Source organism: Capsicum annuum, chromosome 2, assembly GCF_002878395.1.
Source record: "Capsicum annuum cultivar UCD-10X-F1 chromosome 2, UCD10Xv1.1, whole genome shotgun sequence".
NCBI lineage: Eukaryota > Viridiplantae > Streptophyta > Magnoliopsida > Solanales > Solanaceae > Capsicum > Capsicum annuum.
This window is the reverse complement of record NC_061112.1, coordinates 134,903,989-134,924,637: the sequence shown is the minus strand read 5'-3', so window position 1 is coordinate 134,924,637 and position 20,649 is coordinate 134,903,989. Positions and strand designations below refer to the sequence as shown.

Sequence of the window (20,649 nt, the reverse complement as noted above, 5' to 3'; positions counted from 1 at the left end):
TGTTATTGCAGCAGTATTAAATTGTACTAATGTGATAACTAAAAGTAAAGTATTAATTTCAGTATTTACTATTTATTTACTTGAGGCAATTGAAGTCGGAAGATGTTGATTTGGTTTCCACAGAAAAAGACGTTAAAATCACATGACACCCCTGCCCCCCCCCCCCCCCCCCAATAACTGTATATGTTAGAAAACTCTTTTGCTTTCATCTTCCTGTTTTATCCCAACTCGGACTTACTGGGCGAACAGCTTCAATTTTTCTTCCATATTATCCAAAACAGTGCAAACAAAAATCTACAATATATAGGTTATTGGATTTGGTGGGTTAGAGTTTCTGGGAGAAAAATAAACTTACCCTTTTCTTCCATAATTTTCCTATCAAGTTGAATAAATTTTCTTCTTCTTATTATTATTATTATCAATTAACCAAAAGAAAAAGCTGCATTACGTATTTGTGGCTTAGTGGGTTTTGGTGGTATTTGGGTTGGAGTTTAGTTAAAAAGTAGGAGAAAGATAGGGAAAAAAGGAGACAACTCTTGGCTTTTATGGAACTTTGAAGTAACTCTAACTCTATCAGATCAGCAGTTGGTACTCAGTAGCTCTGTAATTGGAACAAGATAGTTACAACTCACAATAGTATGATCTTCTTTCTGCAACCTTTTTTTTTTTTTTTCTTTTTGGAAAAAAAGAAAACTTTTTGTTTGTTTGTTGATCTAAGTGCGTAATTGGAGTTTTACTTTGCTTATCTCCAGTTAAGTACTTCTCTGAATGTATGTTAGATTTCATGTGGTTCATAGTCTATGAATTGTGTTGAGAATTCTGATAGTTAAAAGGACCTTTTTTTTTTTCCTTTTGGGAGCTGATTTGATTGATTTTTTGCCTTTCTAATTATGTATTTTGAGTTTCCAGTTTTACTGGTTTCTCTAAGATGAAGAAATAGAGATGATCAGTTGTTTTTTCCAGCAGTTGTCTTATCAATTAGGAGTATGTGGTAACATAAGTAATCCAACTGAAACTTCCTTGAAACAGTAAGTTGGTAGGCAGCATCTGAATATTAAAGTTCATACTGTTAAAGAAAGTGGAAAGGAGGTATTTATCTCTGTCCATAGATTTTGATACAGAAGGGAAGCCTTGGAGTAATTGGTAAAGTTTGCCTCCATCTAACCAGGAGGTCACGGGTTCAAGCCGCGGAAACAGCCTCTTGCAAAAATGTAGGGTAAGGCTGCGTACAATAAACCCTTGTGGTTCGGTCCTTGCCCCGCCCCCGTTGTGTTTCATAGTGTGAGGTTCCCTGTTTGAGATGTTAAAACTTACAGCAGCCTGTATTTACTCTGATTGTTCTCTCTTGTGGCTTAATTATCCTTGGGGAGGAAGCTGATGGGAAGACCCGGAAGTGTATTTTTTTCTTGTAGTTTACATGTTCATCCAAGCAGGTCATTGACCTTCTCTTTTTGCAGGTACTAGATGGCGACACTTGGAGATATAGGCCTTGCAGCAGCAATAAATATTATATCTGCATTGATCTTTCTTGTGGCATTTGCAATTCTGCGGCTCCAACCATTCAATGATAGAGTTTATTTCCCCAAATGGTATCTTAAGGGGTTGCGACACAGCCCCACCCTCTCTGGGACATTCGTCACGAAGTTTGTTAATGTTGATTGGAGGGCATATATAAGGTTCCTGAACTGGATACCAGATGCACTGAAAATGCCTGAACCTGAGCTTATTGATCATGCAGGGTTGGACTCTGCTGTTTATTTGCGTATATACTTGCTAGGGTACGGCTTTCTAGTTTATTGATATCACTTGTAGAGTCATAAAGCATATTTGCGCTATTATTAATCATAACCATGTTGTCGATCATGTTGGTATATTTCTTTGGTCACCCATGTTGATTAACATATAAAGTAGTGTATTGTTACCTTTTTTGTTTTGCTCTGTCATGTGAACTGGATTCATTTCAGATAAGAATCATACAAGGTGCATCCTTATGAAATTATCAGAATAGACCCTGACACAACTAATATTTGAAAGATTGTTCATTATTATCTTTTTATTTTTAAACTCAAAAAATGAAAGGCGGCTGACTGTAATTCAATTGAGGATCTGTGACTTCTTATCTAAATATATCAGTAATGAGGTTGAGTTCAAATTAACAGTAACCATAAAATGAAAAAACAAATATCTGCTGTCAAAACATGACCAGGTGACCGCCTTCAACATGGAGTTAAGAACTCGAAACATCAATACTTAGCTTTTTGCTTCTATCTCTTGATTCACATGAAAAGGAAAAAATAGAACATACTGGATTTTCTCGTCTCTTTTTTTAACTGGATTATCTCATCTTTTTTATTGGCTGTTTGCTTATACTATAAAATCAAGATAAATAGGCGAGTGACGTTTTTTAAACACGTATCTTCGTGGTATTCTTAAAACAAAGGTTGAGGATGATCCTTATAACGAAAGGGGATTGAGGTGTCTAACATTCAATCAGTCATCTATGCCTCGGTCCCAAGCAAGGTTGCAATGAAAAGAGGCAAAAGAATCAGGACGATAGCAATTTCAATGCTATGTGTTTTATAGCTCCTTTGTTTCCTACTAATGCGTATTCCCTTTGTTTCCTTCTGTCTATTTTGAGAAACTGGGCGGTCTGTGATGATTAGTGCTTCTTGATTTCTGCAGGCTGAAAATCTTTGTTCCTATAACGTTGCTTGCATGGGCAATCCTGGTACCTGTAAATTGGACAAATAGCACACTGACAAAATCCGACTTTACTTATAGTGACATTGATAAGCTTTCCATTTCAAATGTTCCACTTGGATCTCACAGGTTTGGAGATTTATCTTTCAAAATTTTGAAGAATTTGATGCAGTAGATTTGCCATTATAAAATTGTTCTATCAACATTTAAGCCGCCTTTAATGTAGGTCTTATGCCTTGAAATTTTTTAGACATCTTCCTCTTGTATACTTGTTTATTAATTATTTTTATCTTTAGCAGATGCTATTTGTAGCCGGCCTTGCTTTTGCATGACCTTGACTAGATTTCTTTTTGGGCCATGAATGAAAATTCTGCTGTTAATGCTTCAAGTTTTTTCATATTTCTTGGTAGCACCGCCAAGTAACTTGCAAACATGATTTGTCTTGGACATGTTTTGATGATCAGTCATTGAGTGGGTTTGCAGTCTGTACGTAGTGTTCCAGTTCTGAAATATGTTAACCATTTTACATTCCACTCTTCCAGCTTAAAAGTCCATAATTAACATTCAAGTGAAGTTATCTACTAGTAAAATGGCAATACCTTTTTGCTTGCCATTACAACTCTATGGTGTAATTTGTCTTGACCTGAATTTTTGCAGGTTTTGGACTCATATTGTTATGGCCTATGCCTTCACATTCTGGACCTGCTATGTCTTACAAACTGAGTATGCAAAAGTTGCAGCCATGAGGTTGCAGTTTGTCGCCTCTGAAAAACGTCGCCCCGACCAATATACAGTATGTCACCATACTTTTCGAAATTGAACTTCTAAATGCGTCTGCATTAACAGATTTAGTCTCTGGAAAGGTCTTTAACTATTTACTTCGTCCAAAAAAAGATAAGTCTTTAATCACTGAAGCATATGTTCTCTACAAATGCATTATGTTTTTAGAAAGTTGTTGTACAGAAATTGAAGCTGATCTGGCATTTCTCCTAACTTTCAAACTTAAAAGAGTAATCAAAGTTTCTATAAATTCAGATTTATTGTTTATGTTTGAAATTCACAATCTTACTCTTCTCATGCTTTGCATGAGTTGGCTAATTTACGAACAAAAATCGTATGAATTTCTGGAAAAAAGTGAACAGGTGACAACTTCATCTTTTACATCTCCAACTTCTAGGTCTCAATCAAGGTGGTACTGAAACATTTTGGTTCTTGAAAATTTCTTTGTAGTGCTCATATATGCAGACAGAAAATGTGTATTTGTTTTGATTTTACTGGTGTAATTTTCTTTTCCTGGAGATAGCTAATCATACTAGCATTCGTAGGTTTTGACACGCTAATGCTCCTTTTGAGAACTTTATTTGAGGAACATATCTACAAGTGTCTAGATTCTCGTTATGGGTAAACAATAGACCAGTTTACATATAATGAATAGACCTCATTTCCTATTTCCATCTGGATTCTTTTTTGTCTACTATCTTGAATAATGTGACTGCAACTTTTATCTGCATTACTACTTGCGCTAAAATTCTATTCTTACAGGTCCTTGTTAGGAATGTTCCGCCTGATGCTGATGAATCAGTTAGTGAATGTGTGGAGCACTTTTTCCTTGTTAACCATCAAGATCATTATCTCATGCATCAGGTTTGAACTTGCTGGAGTACAAGTATCTCATGCTGTTTTACTGAATAACTGTTTAAATGTTTAGCACTTGAGGAAGTGATATATTTTTCGTTGTTGAAACTGTGCTCCTTGTTGAAGCCCCCAAAGCTTTGGGCCTAGTGGTAAGAGTGTGGTGCATGATGAGTGGGTTAGGCTCAGTCACTGGTTGATGGTACCATGCTGAATTGTGGACTTTTCAAACACCAGTCCACCAAATAGTTTTTTTCCATTTTATAATCGTGGTATCTGGGCCAACTTGTGCACATCTCGATTTGTTGTACAGACTACATGCATCCCACCAGCACAGGTGTTGGGTAACTCTGTCCTCCAAGACTTGGCCATCTGCAGTAGAAATCACCTAGTGTGCACTTAGGGTTCTCAATTTATTGGCCTAATACAATCGACCAAATATGTTTCCACTTTCTATGTAAAGGAAATAATAAAACTGGAGAATGTCTTACATTGAGTACACCTGAATGTTAAATTTTCATATTAGTTACTCCTTCCGTTTCAATTTGTTTGTCTGGTTTTAATTTGCAAAATTTTCTGTAAGTTTGTTCTTTTATTATCCTTCTCATACCGAATGCTTCTTTTCAAAACAGTTATCAGTTATTTGTTCTCCCTTGTAGAATAACTATTCGTCATTTTGTACTGATAGGATGGTCTTCAATTTTAGCATCCCTGACCAAAGTCACTTTCATGTTGAATATTTCAGTAGGATGGATTAAAAACTTTCTTATTATGTGCAAATTTTCAATCTGTGATATATAGCATCTTGATTCACATACTTGAATTCTACTATAGGGTGTTTATGATGCCAATAAACTAGCAAAATTGGTGAAGGAGAAGAAGAGTAAGCAAAATTGGCTCGACTATTACCAACTTAAGTACTCTAGGGATCAAACAAAACGGCCTATGATGAAGGTATGGATGTGTCTCTGATCCTACAGATTGTTAATTCTAACTTCTAATATCATAAAATGTGTCCTGAGGCCAAATAAGTACCTTTTTAACAAAGTTTGTCTACCTTTAAAAGGGTTAAGTTGTTTCAGTGCTTTCTTTTTAAAACTTTTTAGACTGGTTTCCTTGGCTGCTGTGGAGCAAAAGTCGACGCAATTGACCATCAGACTGCTGAAATTGAAAGATTGTCAAAAGAGGTAAATACCACACTTTAATCTCCCTAAATAAGCTGTAAGATTTCCAATCGGCATTGTTGACCTCACTATCCTTCTTAGATCAGAGGTATAGAGTGTGTCATGGAGAATACTGGATGAATTGCTTTTAGCTCCACTGTACGTAGATAGGCTATATTTCTTTACAGTGGGAGTATAAAGGATCTCCGCTGGAAATATAAACCTCCTATTTACTAGAAAAAGATCTCCTATTGGACATAACTTTCCTTTTCATCAACCATTTACCCGACATTGCTACATTCCCAAATGAGTCTCGTTCTCTTTTTCTTATTTCTTTCCTGTTGTTCCTATTTTCTGTTTTTGGTTAATACTGTTGGGTATTAATCAACTCTAATTCTACTAATGCCTTGATCTGACTTTACTTGTAGATAGCTGAAGAGAAACAAAGGGTAGAAAAAGACCCAAAGTCTATCATGCCTGCAGCATTTGTTTCCTTCAAATCGCGGTGGGGTGCCGCTGTTTGTGCTCAGACACAGCAATCCAGAAATCCAACCTTGTGGTTAACAGAATGGGCTCCAGAACCGCGTGATGTATATTGGAATAACCTGGCAATCCCCTATGTTTCTTTGACAATTAGGAAGCTCATAATTGCTGTTGCCTTCTTTTTTCTGACGTTCTTCTTCATGATCCCAATTGCATTTGTCCAAACCCTTGCCAGCATAGAGGGGATTAGGAAGAAAGTACCATTTCTGAAAGTTATAATTGACATGTGAGTACCACATTATACCCCTTGTTCTGAAGTCAAGCACCATCTCTCGTTTTTAGTATTTGTCGAACTCATGATTCTTGAAGGTGATATGATACCTTGGTTCATCTATTTCAAGTCTCTGTTTGTCAACAATGCCAAAAGGAAAACCTAGCGGTTTGATATTCTTACATATGTTCATTTATTTTTAGTCTCTTAGTGAACAATTTCAAAAACAAAATCTAGTGGCTTGATATTTTTGAGTACTTACTGGAACTTCTTTAATATTGAAGCTCGGACAATTGTGTGAGTAGTGCATAGTTAGTTTAGCTTTGTATGATCTGTGTCATCTCATTCCTTAAGATACTTAATTGCCTTTGTCGTTATGTTATCACTCGGAAAAGATGCTACTGAAAAATCCTATTCTCTATATGTAGTGAGATGATCAATGGATTTCTGATTTCCTTGTGATGCTGAATTGAGTCAATTGACATGACAAGTTATACTCAGCAATAGAACATTATTTGTACATGCTGTATCGACTCTGCTAGTGATTTTTCCAAGTTCTTTTCTTGCTTTCTCCTCTCCTTTTTGGTCTTTGCATTAAGGAATGGACTATTTTCTGAGTTGGTATTTGTGCCAATCATGATCATAGCAGTGGTGCACCAGCTTACCTCAAATTTAGTTTTTTGGGTTACTCTTTTATGCTAATATTCTGCTGGTCTATCATGCAGAAAGGTCATTAAGTCGTTCATCCAAGGTTTTCTCCCTGGGATTGCTTTGAAGATCTTTCTCATATTTCTGCCAACTATATTGATGATCATGTCCAAATTTGAGGGCTGGCTAAGCATATCTTCTCTAGAGAGGAAATCTGCATCCAAATACTACATCTTCACTATTGTGAATGTGTTCCTCGGGAATATAATTGCAGGAGCTGCATTTGAACAACTAAATTCCTTTCTCAATCAATCAGCAAACCAGTACGTTCTTTTAGCGAAAATATATACTAGATTTGCTTTAGCCTTTAATGTTCTGTTCCGTGTTCCGTGTTCTATGTTTGTTACGAATCTGTGTGCTTTCCTCTGCTTTATATTCCTGCATTCCTGCTTTACTCTGTTTTATATTCCTTATGGCTGCAGTATCTATGTTATGTCATCTGCTTCTGTGCTGTACTATGTGTTTGTTTGATATCTCGTAACTTGAGCCGGGGGTCTTTCGGAAACAGCCTTTCTACTTCATCAGAGGTAGAGGTATGGACTGCGTACATCTTACCCCCCCCAGACCCCACAAAGTGGGAATACACTGGGTTTGTTGTTGTTGTTGTTGTTGATTTGCTTTAGCCTTTATTTCTTTAACTTGTAAATCAATGGGGAAATTTTGGGAATGCAGTTAGAGCTTGCTTCTGATGCAGGTAGAACAATGGCCACGTAAAGAATTTTTCTCTACGTGGACATTGTTTATGATATCCACATAAAGATGTATTCTTCCAGTTCTGATCTTATCAGTTATTCAGAATAGTAAAGTGCAACGTCTTTGGACACACGTATGGAGTTAAGCATTATACCACTGAGATATCAGTGTCTGGCAAGCTCAGCCCCCTAGGGATTTGGTGAAATGTTAATTTGGGGGACCAGTTTTCTAGTCCTGGTGAAGTTGGGTGTTACAAGAAAACAGTAGATATGTCCTATTAGAAGAAAAGAGAAGGAAACAATTCATATAGGCTAGGGTTCCTCGTGACAAATGGCCTCACTCCTTTTGTGAAAATGTTCATGTAGACCGTGGATTCCATCTTGTATTCTGCTCTTTTACTACTATCCTAAACCCCACTCTTATTAACGAGATTGTTCCTTTTCAGCATGCCATACCTGTAATCGAGTTGTATTTCTAGCTCTAGAAGTAGTATGTTACATGGACTTCAGTATGAATATTGAATACCGTGGTGTTTGGCAAGTTCGGTCAGCTTCTAAAAGGTTTTCTTCGCACTTGAGAGGATCCTTAAGCTGTACTATAGCTTAGAGAGACTTAATAGTAATATGTTTAATAATGTCTTATCTCATGTCATCTTGAGTATGAGGAAAGACATCTTTAGTCAATGTTTCTCCTATTGATTCCAGCCAATTTTTGATTACCTGCTGATTCTGCTACTACATTCGTACTGCCAGTGTTATCCTATATTCCTATTAGGTGTATTCCAAGCTTTCCATTCTTTAGCAATTCTTGATAGTCTAGATCCTTTTACCTAAGAGCATTTTGCTATAAAATTTCCTATATTTTCTGCAGAATCCCAAAAACAATTGGTGTTGCAGTTCCAATGAAAGCATCCTTCTTCATAACCTACATAATGGTTGACGGGTGGGCTGGTATTGCTGGAGAGATCCTAAGGCTGAAGCCGCTAATATTTTACCACTTGAAGAACTTTTTCTTGGTTAAAACGGAAAAAGATAGAGAAGAGGCAATGGATCCTGGAAGCATTGGTTTCAACACAGGGGAGCCGCAGATACAATTATATTTTTTATTGGGGCTTGTCTATGCTGTGGTCACACCATTTTTGCTTCCATTCATATTGGTCTTTTTTGGCCTTGCATACGTAGTATATCGTCATCAGGTTCGTTTTCAAATATAACAAACTTGCTGATATTGCAAGAACTTCATGTGCACACATGAGAGTTTTACTCATAATAAGTACTCTCTATGTTTTAATTTGTTTGTCTTACTTTCTTTTTTAGTTTGTTTAAAAAAGAGTGCATCTTTTCTAATTTGACAATGCTTCAATTTCAACATCCCATAGGACATGTTTAAGACCACGGGATTAAAAGTCATTTTGGTACGTTTTTTACATATCTTTAGTTTAAGACAAGAAGATTCAAAAGTCATATTTACTTTCTTAAACTCTGTGCCAAGTCAAACTAAGACATAAATTGAAACGATGGAGTATATCTCATTAGGCACTTTATTGTGCTTGTAACGATTATGGGGCTCAAGATGAAGTTGATTTCCTTTGAGTAGTTCTGTATTCCCTACACCTACTTAGATGACATGCTAGGGGTTACATCAGCTTTGATGTTGGGATCAGATATGGAATTTCATGGGTTCAGGGATAATGTTATGTCTATTATTATGGTAGTGTCTTCTATATATTTGCTACTTCTATGGTATGGTTGTAGACTTAATTTATATGTATGGTTATTGTTCCTCATGAAGATGAGGAGAACAAACATTACTACCGATTCTAGGGAAAAGTTTTCCCTGTCCAATTTCACATCTCCTAGTAGAATTTATTTTTAATCGGCCATTTGCATATGCTACTATCTAGACATTGTTGCATGTTACAATTAGCTTTGTCTGATGGTTTCTTTTCATGAGTTTGCAGATTATAAATGTGTACAATCAGGAGTATGAAAGTGCAGGAGCATTCTGGCCAGATGTTCATGGACGTATAATTTTCGCTCTGTGCTTTTCTCAGTTATCTCTACTGGGCTTGCTAAGTACAAAACATGCTGCTCAGTCAGCACCTTTCTTGATTGCCCTTCCAATACTGACCATCTCATTTCACTTATTCTGCAAAGGTCGTTATGAGCCAGCTTTCACCAGATATCCCATACAGGTGTGTAGAAGCACATCTTGCACATAAGAATTTTCGCTGCTACAATAGTTTTAGCTCATTTTTCTGGAAACATTGGCTGTGTTCCCATTTGAGCTCATCTAACACTATGCTATCTTCTTCTCTATTTCAGGAAGCAAGGATGAGAGATACTCTGGAGCAAGCAAGAGAGCCGAACCTTAACCTGAAGGGCTACCTTCAAAATGCTTACGTGCATCCTGTTTTCAAAGACGATGATGAGGATGAAGATGAGGACTTCATGATGAAACTGGAGACTGATAGCGTGCTTGTCGCCACCAAACGCCAGTCGAGAATGAATACACCAGTGCCCAGCAAAATGAGCGCTGGCTCATCTCCATCACTTCCTGATGCAGTTATTAATGAACATTAAACAGCTTAGAATGTTAGGTTGGAATATTTCACCTCCTTTGTGCATGATAGTTAGATGATCGCAGAACTTCCAACTTCAGAGAGAGCGCTTCAACATATCGTATTTGAGCTGGCTGATCCAGTTTACGCTGGGACTCATGTTCAGGAGATGAAAGTACAAAAAAAGTGTAAAGAACTCCGGTTTCTATAGGGTGTAGCATTAGAAGTTTTGGTACACTAAAGGATGTTCATATTTTTAGCATTTGCTGGAGGATCTCTTGTACACAAGCTTTGTAGGGATGGTATCTTTTTTGTGTTATCGATCTACTTGAAGAAGAAAACCGTATTCCTTGTTTGGTCTGTTTTTTAGTTTATATCATTCAATTGAAATGAGCAAGATTTATGTCATTGAACAATTTTTTTTTTGGATGTATTACTATATTTTGAGAAACAAACGTGAAGTAGTGTATGTAAAGAAAAACTTTCATCATATTTCTTCATCTTTTTTATCTTGGAGAATTCGAGTTAAGTTGGTTGCTAATCTCATCCATAATTATTTTAGATGCAATGCAATGTCTTATAATAATTATTTTAGATGTCCAATTGAAAAAAAAAAATCAGCTTTATATCAAATGAGTTTACATCATAATTATAAATCATATAATAATTTCATATATAGGAATGTAGTAAAAATAAAATAAATACTAATAAAATAGTACGTACTAGTGCAGGTGAACAACGGCCATTGCTACGAAACACGTGGTCTCGAAGGGTAGTGCACGTGGGTCCCAACTTTTTTTCTTTTCTATAAGTAGCAGTCCCTTTTAAAGTAAATCTCCTCCCCAACTCAGATTTATCAGATAAGTAGAAATATTGAAATGCTTACACTAAGTAAAAATAAATAAAAAAATCATAAGTTAAATTCTTAATTTATGCTTTTAACCTATTATAAATGATAAGTCATAAGCACATTCAAATATAAATGACCAAAGATTTTAAGTTTATTGAGTTATTTTCAAGAAGAAACATTTTATTTCGTTCTAATATACTTATTTTTGGGTGATAAGACTATTAAAATATTTATTTTAGGTACTTTAATGGTAAATTTTATGATTTTCAACTTCACTTGAAATAATAACGAAGATGGTAAAATACGTTGGAAAAAAAAAGATTATAATTGAAAAAACTATATACTACTTTTTACGAGAAATATTTTAGAACTTTTTAAAACAACTCAAATTTCCTATTAATGAATAAAATTTTAACAACAACGTCCAAGTTAATGTAATGCAAATAAATGTCTAACATTTTATTCATTATAATTAATTCTTATGTTTATTAACAATCATATTATTATGTGAAGTTAACCTATTATGTGTCCTTTTCAATATACTACATCGAAAATAACTAATATGCAAGAATAAAAAAAGATAACTTTAAATTATTATAACATTATTTTTATATTTATGTGTATATATTAGGGTTTTTTATTAAAACTTTGCTTTAGGCCACTAATTTTATTGAGACGTTCCTACTTATTTCACGAATTAAAATTAGATAGATTTAATGAAATTTAAATAGTGAATACGTAAAAGAATAATAAAAAAGATAGAGTTGATTGAGAGCGTGTTGTGCGCCAATGTATTAATTTCTTGAATACCCAGCACCCCATAAAAAAAATTCCTAGGGAAAACTTTAATAGCATAACTACATAGGCCTCATGCACCACAAATATGAGACCCTTATTATTTTGACACATAATATTTACGAGGCTCATCTATCAAAACAATTCTTTATTTCTTTTCATATTCTTTTACTTTCTCTTTTTTTTTTTTTAACAATTCATCCTTTTGCTCTTTTATTTTAAAGTTAATTTTTATTTATTGTTTTTTTTGTCTTTTTTTATTTTTGTTTTTCAACTTTTTTCGTGCTCATGAAACTAATCAAATTAATGATCTTTTTATCTTCCTAATTCTTACTTGTAGATATTTGCAACCAAATCAAATTTATATAGTATTTTTTTGTTTTAATTTATTTATGTCACCTTTCTATAAGTTCATTTCAAAACGAATGTCTTTTTCATTTTCTATTTTTTTTTATTTTAACCGTTTACATGACATGTTTAAAATCACAAAAGTTAACGAATACTTTAATATATTTTTTATATTTTTAATTTAAGATCGATTAAGAGCCCGCTTGGATAGGATTAAAAACTAACTCTTTAATTTATGTGTTTAAAAGTTTAAAATAAGTGTTTAGAAATTAAGCAAATAAATGTTTTGATAGAAGTGTAGAAACTGAAAAGAAGTTGTGGATGTACTTGAAAAACAAGGGTTGTTAAACACTTTTCTATCATCAAAATGACTTAAATATTTTTAAAGCTGCTAATACCATAAATAAGTTAAATTATATATAATTTTTAATTCTAATAATTCAAAAACAAAGAAAAAAGATGAAGAGAAAAACTAGAAGAAAGAGACGGAGAGAAGAGACAAAGAGAAAAATAAAGAAAAACAATATATTTAACGGCTGCAAATTTAGGGTATTGTTGAAGTTGAAGAAAAATATAAGGAATAAGAAGGTAAATGTCTAGGTCAAAAAATTAAGAAAATATAATTAAAAAATATAATTACAACCATAGTCGATTGAAAAAAAAATAATTTGTTTATAAATACCAAAAAAATAAAAATTAGGAGGAAATAAAAACAAAACAAATAATAAAAACTTCAATTTATTTAGTACAGTAACGCGTGAAAAAGAATTGAAGAAAAAGGAAAAAAGAAAAAAAGAATACTCCCTCCGTCCCAAATTATGTGTCATCATTTCCTTTTTAGTCCGTCTTAAAATAAGTGTCGCCTTTCCTTATTAGGCAACTTTTTAAAGACACAATTACTCTTTTAACCTTATTGGTCCCACTTAATTAAAAAAAAAGATATTGGCACATTTTTTTATAAAGGATAATTTAGTAAACTTTACCAAGTTTTTTCTTTTTTCTTAAACTCCGTACTCAAACAAATGATGACACATAAAATAGAACGGAGGGAATAGTAAATAAAAGTTATCCCCCAATTAAAGAAAAAGGAAAAAAGTGATTTGTCCAAAAAATAAAAAATAAAAAACTTAGAAAATAAAAATATAAAAAAATACAAATTACTTTAAGTGGTAGGACCTACAAAACTTATGTGTTAAAATAATAGGAACTCATGCAAATATGAGGTGGTGCAAGAGCCCGTACTAAAATTTTCCCTACATAGCATATTGTACTTCCTATAATAATATCCTACAAAATGAGTAATGTAACTATTTTCTCGGCCTAATTATTGGAGAAAAAAATTATATTTGGATATTTTATTGTAATTTATAATATCTTTTCTTCTATTTCAATTTAAGTGACACTGATATAATTTTGAAAGTCAAACTATGTGACAATAATATAATTTCGACAGTCAGTCAAATGTTTTATGTTGACATATCATTTTGTGTCCATTTATGAAATATTATTAATTTTATAATGCGACCATAATAACTATTTAGGGGTCATATAATAAAATCACGATTGAAGAAGCGAAGAAGACATGTATTAAATGACTTATAACAACATTTAGAAGTGATATAATAAAATTACTATAAAAAATACTTGTGGAAAAAAGCATAAATGGGCCTCATATAAGACATCAAGTAAATTTAAAAAATTAAATATTAATTTATTATTTTATGTCAATTTTATATTTTTATTAAATATTATAAATTTTTAATACTTAAATAACCTGTAGGAATTAATTAGGGTTGATATAATAAAATCACAATTGAAGCAGCGAAGAAGACATATCTTAAATGACTTATAACAACTAATTAGAAGTGGTATAATAAAATTACTATAAAAAATACTTATGTAAAAAAGCATAATGAATCTCATATAAAACATCAAGTTAATTTAAAAAATCAAATATTAATTTATTATTTTATGTCTATTCTATATTTTTTATTAAATATTATAAATTTTAATACTTAAATAACCTATAGTAATTAATTAGAAGTAAATAGTAAAATTACGATTAAAACAACTGAAACAAACAGCAAAAGTAGGTATATCGAAGATGTGTTTGCTTGACCCCACTTATTATGGATAGTAAAAGTAATCCCAAACGATGTCACGTTAATTGGTGATATCACCTAAAATCCAATCCATTACTAATTTACTACTTTTATGGAAATTATGGTATTCATGCTAAAAATGTGCTACACATTTATGAGGTCTCATTATTATTTATTTCCTTTTTCTTTTTTCTTTTCTAAAAAGAGTTCAATTTATTTCCTCTGTTTTAAATTATTTGTTGATTTTTAAAATTAGTCCTTTTGAATTATTTGTTGTTTTAAAGTCTACTGTAAAATTATTTATTTTTTTCTCATTATATTCTTAGCAGTAAATAGTAGTAACTCTTGAAGACTACAGACATATCAATAAAGTAAAATTGATCGAGTTCCATTTCAAAAAATTCGAATGAATTTCTGCTCTTTTTGATTTACAGAGAAATACAAATGATTTTTTGCTCTATTTTTTAAAATATCAAAAAGTATCACTTAATATTTAATCCCCCAATAAATAATTGAATGCTGGTTCTTCTTTACATTTAACGCTTCTCGAAGATAAACTCAAGTAATTTGTCAAATCAGTTTCATATATTTCACGTAAACTTAATATGTTGATTTTATAATTTAAATGAAACTACTACAAAAATGAGCATTGATATAACAAGGTGTTTTACCCAAAATAAAAGATATAACAAGGCGGAATAGTCTAGGAGGTCCTTGTATTTGACTTACATTGTTATTTGAATTCTTCTACTTATGATTTTGCCAATTGAACACTTAAATTCTTTGAAACTCAACATTGAAAATCCTTTTCTCATATGGAGTTCAAAGGATTTAAAATAATAATGAATTTGAAAGGGTTAAGTGTTCATTTGACAAAGTCTTGAATAAAAGGGTTCGAAATAGCTCTGGTTGCTAAGATTTTCCTCCGATCCTGAACTTTTAAAAAATATTAATTAATTGTTGATCTAATATTTTTTCTAGTATGTCTATGGAGTATAGCCGATAAGCTTCATTCATAAGAAAAAGTAAAATATAAATACTTAAAATAATTTAAATACTAATATATACTAAGTTTTAGTGTCAATAAAAAAATTCTGTTCGTGAAATTCCAAACAATCTGTTGAAAGGATTAAGAGCAGCATTTAGCTCACAAAAGTTGGTACAATATCTTATGTTGAAAGGATTAAGAGCAACATTTAGATCATAGGAGTTGGTACAATAGTGGTGTATAATGCCTATTAATAAATTTCATTATTACCAAAAAAAAAAAAGAAGTAAAATATAGATTCTTATAATAATTTAAATAAAACTAATTTCGTACAATACTAAGTTCTGTTAAATGTCAAACAAAAAAAAACGTAAAAAACTAAACGATCTTTATTTCAAAAAGATTAAGAGCAATATTTAGCTCATAAAAATTGGCACAATAGAATCTGCTTAAAGATTTTATTTCTAGAAAAGGGAAGATGCGGATTTTTATAATAACTTAAATAAAACTAACACACACTGATGGTATTGACAAAAATTTCCTTCGTAAAATTATAGCAAATCGTTGTATCGAAAGAACTAAAAATAATATTTAACTCACATTGCACAATAATGTCTCTAACAATATTTGTCTATAAATTTCATTCCTTAAAAAATTTAAATGCAGAATTCTATAATCATTTTAAAATAAAACTAATACAATAATAAGCTTCCTTAACATCGAAATTCTTTTTGTTCTTTGTAAAAGTCCTATCAACATTTATGTGGAAAGGACCGAGAGCATTATTTTATTCACAAAAGTTGGCATAATAATGTCTCGTAATACATTAGTAAAAAATTATTATTTTCCACTGAATTTTCACTGAAAAATATTCAGTGGTTATTCACATATTTTAATCGTATTAGTGGAAAAAGAAAAAATAATGTTGCATTGAATATTTTGATTAAATCAGCGGGAAAGAAAAAAATAGTGTAGTATTCTTATTGAAATAAAATTAGGAAGCTTCTCACTATTTCAACGAGAATCTGTTTCCGATTATACATTTTTTAGTGAGCTAGTTCAGTGTAAAATGAGTGAAAATTTCATATTTTATAAGATAAATTTTTTCATTAATTTGCGGTGAGAAAAAACTCTATTTCTAATAGTGATATATAATATCTGCTTAGAAGTTTCATTCCTATGAAAGATACAAATATTAAATTCTCTCAAATCTTTATATCAAAAAGGCCAACAACAGTATTTAGCTTGCAGAAGCTGGCACAATGATATTAGTTATTTATATAAGAATTTGTATATATATGCAACAATAACTTCAACACAAGTTCAAGTTTAAGACAAGAACACTTATGAAGTTCCTTAACACCTTCAACACAAGATTATTAACAACCTATCCAAGAAGTATGTTAATTTTCAGAAATGAGATGAAACTGAATTTTTTAAGGCCAAGTCTTCCGAATTCACGGACTATCCTTAATGAATAATTCCCCTCATTGTAGCCAAGGTTATGGAATCTTCCTTCCAGGATAAAATGACCTTCAATCCGAACAATAGCGGTACCTCAAATTGTTGTATTCTTCGAACTCATTCAACAGCTTAATGATCACACTGACTTTTTTTGTATAGAAGAAGAGTGTTTTTGCTGTCAAAAATCATGTCTATACCTAAGAAATATATCAGGTATTTATAGCCTTTAATGTGTCCTTTCAAAATGGATGCGCTGGTTCATCAAAAAGGCACTTATCCAGTAGCAGTCACGTCCCTGCGCCCAGTCAGTACTGGACCTGTGCCTGATCTGCGGCCGCAGGTGACGTTTGGCAAATTCCAATAGCTTCTGCGTTATATCTGCACCCACACGTCGCGTACCTGTGTTGCATCTGCGCCCGCAGGTCACCCTACAGTGCGAAACAGTGTGCCTTTTCCCTCGAAGGGTCGCATCCCTTCGTGATGCATTGCGTATGCATTTGCATGACGTCCGAAATGCGCCCGCACTTGAAAAAAAATAATTTTATCAGATTTTGAACTAAAAATTTCACTTGTAAAACAAGTTTCACATAAAATTCGTATCCGAAGCCGAGCGAGCGACAATGACGACGACGCGAGGCACTACCTTGTTCTTGCCTCACTATCCATGCGGAGTAAGTGTTCTTTATTATAAACACTACAAAGTTTTCTTCTCCCATCGATGTGGGAGAATTAGTGAACTTTCCTGAATAAAAGTACACTTTTCAATTTGGTAACTTTTTTCTCTCCACTATTTTTCCCTCCATTTTCCATTCACACACACACATAGAACCCAACAATCCCCCACATGAATAGGGAATGACTATCTTTTCAATTTCAAATAAAATTCGTCTAAAAAATTAAATCTCATCGATTGACAAATCCAAATTTGAAGCCGAAGCCGAGCGAGCAATGATGACGACGGCGCGAGGCACCACCTTGTTCTTGCCTCACTATCCATGTGGAGTAAGTGTTCTTTATTATAAACACTACAAAGTTTCTTCTCCCATCAATGTGGGAGAATTAGTGAACTTTCCAAAATAAGAGTGCACTTTTCAATTTGGTAACTCTTTTCCCTCCACTATTTTTCTTCCATTTTTCATTCACACACATACATAGAACCCAACAATCCCCCACATGAATGGGGAATGAGTATCTTTTGAAGAAAGATACAGACAAGCATGTGATCATTTAGTAAAGACTGATTGCATCTGGATAAGTAGGTTTCCCATTGAACTTTTCGTAGTGAACATGTATCGGATGCACTCGGTCAATCGGTATATTTGATATCTTTGGACCGTCGATCTTTGATTTACATCTAGACAACATATGTCACACAACCAGCCTTTTATTATTTATGGTTCTCACGGTTTTATTCTTTTCAGCCATGAACACGTTCCGATTTTATTAACATTCTCCTTGAAGCGGCTTCCACTTCGCCCTCACATAGGTGATTTCTAAACGTTCAATTATGTAGATTAAATTAGTTGGTCAAATCTATTAAATTTAGATAATCATTAAAAAACTTTTCGTCTTAATTTTTATCCTTGTTTACTAAACATTGTCTACATCATGAGAATGGGTTGGGTAATTGACAATGTTGAACCTGTCAGACACAACTTTGTTTGATCTCTTTGAACCTAACTCTTGGGATCTCCAATTTGCTAGGTAGATTTACCGTCATGCTAACTTGTCCTAGGCCTTAAACCTATTCCCTTGGATGTTCTCTCAACTCCTTCTCTGGATAAGCCTTTTGTAAGTGGATCCGACACATTATCATTTGATTTTACATAGTCAACAGTGATAATTCCACTAGAGAAAAGTTCTCTAACGGTATTATATCTTCATCTTATGTGATGAGATTTACCGTTGTACATCATGTTCCCTGCCCTACCTATTGCCGCTTGGCTATCACACTGTATACATACTGGTGCCACTGGTTTGGGCTAATAAGGAATATCTTCCAATAAATTTTGGAGTCATTCCGCTTCTTCACCGGCTTTATCCAATGAGATAAATGCAGATTCTATTGTAGAGCGAGCAATACAAGTCTACTTGGATGACTTCTAAGAAACCGCTCCTCCTTCGATAGTAAATACATATCCACTTATGGATTTTACTTCGTTTGATCCAGTGATCCAATTTGCATCACTATATCATTCAAGTACCACGAGATATTTATTATAATGTGCATAGTCTTGAGTGTATTTAAGATACCCCAAAACTCTTTTCATTGCCATCCAATGAGTTTTGTTGGGATTACTCGTGTACCGACTCAACTTACTAATAGTGCATGCTATGTCTGGTCGTGTACAGTTCATTATATACGTTAAACATCCCAATACTCTTACGTACTCCAATTGTGAGTCACTTTCACCTTCATTCTTTTGAAGTGCAAAGCTCACATCCAATGGAGTCTTGGCAATACCAAATTTTATATACTTGAATTTATTAAATACCTTTTCAATGTAATGAGACTGTGACAATGCCAACCCTTGTGGAGTTCTATGGATTCTTATTCCTAAGATCACATCTACAATTCCAAGGTCTTTCATATCGAACTTACTCTCGAGCATTCGTTTCGTTGTATTTATGTCTGAAATATCTCTACTAATGATCAACATATCATCCACATATAAACACACAATGACTTGGTGATTTGGAGTGTCTTTAATATAAACACATTTATCACATTCATTAATCTTGAATCCGTTTGTCAACATAATTTGGTCAAACTTTGCATGTCATTGTTTAGGTGCTTGTTTGAGTCCATAAAGTGACTTAACAAGTTTACACACCTTATTTTCTTTTCCTGGAACCATAAAACCCTCAAGCTGCTCCATGTAAATTTCTTCCTCCAATTCTCTATTTAGGAATACGGTGTTCACATCCATTTGATGGATTTCAAGACCATATATCGCCGTCAAGACAATTAACATTCGAATCGACATTATCCTTATTAGCAGCGAGTATGTATCAAAGTAATCAAGACTTTCTTTTTGTTTGAAACCTTTTACTATAAGTCTTGCCTTATATTTGTCAATAGTACCAATCTCTTTCATTTTCCTTTTAAAGATCCATTTAGATCCTAAAGGTTTATTTCATGGTTGCTTAAGATTGAATCAATCTCACTATCGAGTGCCTCTTTCCAAAAGGATGAGTACGTAGACGCCATCGCTTCCTTAAATGTTTGAGGCTCATTTTCTAAGAGAAATGTTACAAAATCCAATTCAAACGAAGTTGACATTCTTTGACGTGTACTACATCTTGGATTCTCATCATTTTGCACATTCTCACTTAGTTTATCTCGAGGTCGTTTAGACCCCCCACTAGACTGTTCATTTCTAGTTTTATACGGATAAATATTTTCAAAGAATTCAGCATTATCTGATTCAATTATTGTATTTTCATTAATATCCAGATGTTTGAATTTATGAATCAAAAACCGACATGCTTTACCACTTTTAGCATATCCTATGAACACGTAGTCCACCGTCTTAGGTCCTATCTTAACCCTTTTAGGCATAGAAACTTGGACCTTTGCTAGACACCCCACATTTTGAAATATTTCAAGTTGGGTTTCCTTCCTTTCCATTTTTCATAAGAAATTGATTGTGTTTTACTATGAGGAACTCCATTGAGTATTCGGTTGGCTGTAAGGATAGCCTTTCCCCACAAGCTTTGCGGTAAACCTGAAATTAAATTCGATTTTTTCTTTTTGCAATTTCATTAGATTGAGGTGAATACGGGGCCGTAGTTTGATGGACAATTCCATTCTCTACACATATTTCGTTGAAGGTAGATTCATATTCTCCGCCCCTATCACTTCTTATTGTTTTTACATTTTTCTCTAACT

The 20,649-nt window shown here is 33.2% G+C and overlaps 1 protein-coding gene across 1 annotated transcript; it reads left to right on the top strand.

The window, feature by feature from the left end:
* Positions 1–106: 106 nt before the first annotated feature.
* Positions 107–10,702, top strand: LOC107859620 (calcium permeable stress-gated cation channel 1). The gene is made up of 12 exons (XM_016704675.2): positions 107–636; positions 1,458–1,778; positions 2,683–2,829; positions 3,358–3,493; positions 4,243–4,344; positions 5,167–5,286; positions 5,439–5,519; positions 5,924–6,264; positions 6,975–7,220; positions 8,521–8,845; positions 9,611–9,844; positions 9,975–10,702. The coding sequence occupies exons 2-12, from the start codon at positions 1,465–1,467 to the stop codon at positions 10,230–10,232; spliced, it is 2,304 nt and encodes a 767-aa protein (XP_016560161.1). The 5' UTR covers positions 107–636; positions 1,458–1,464; the 3' UTR covers positions 10,233–10,702.
* Positions 10,703–20,649: the final 9,947 nt, after the last annotated feature.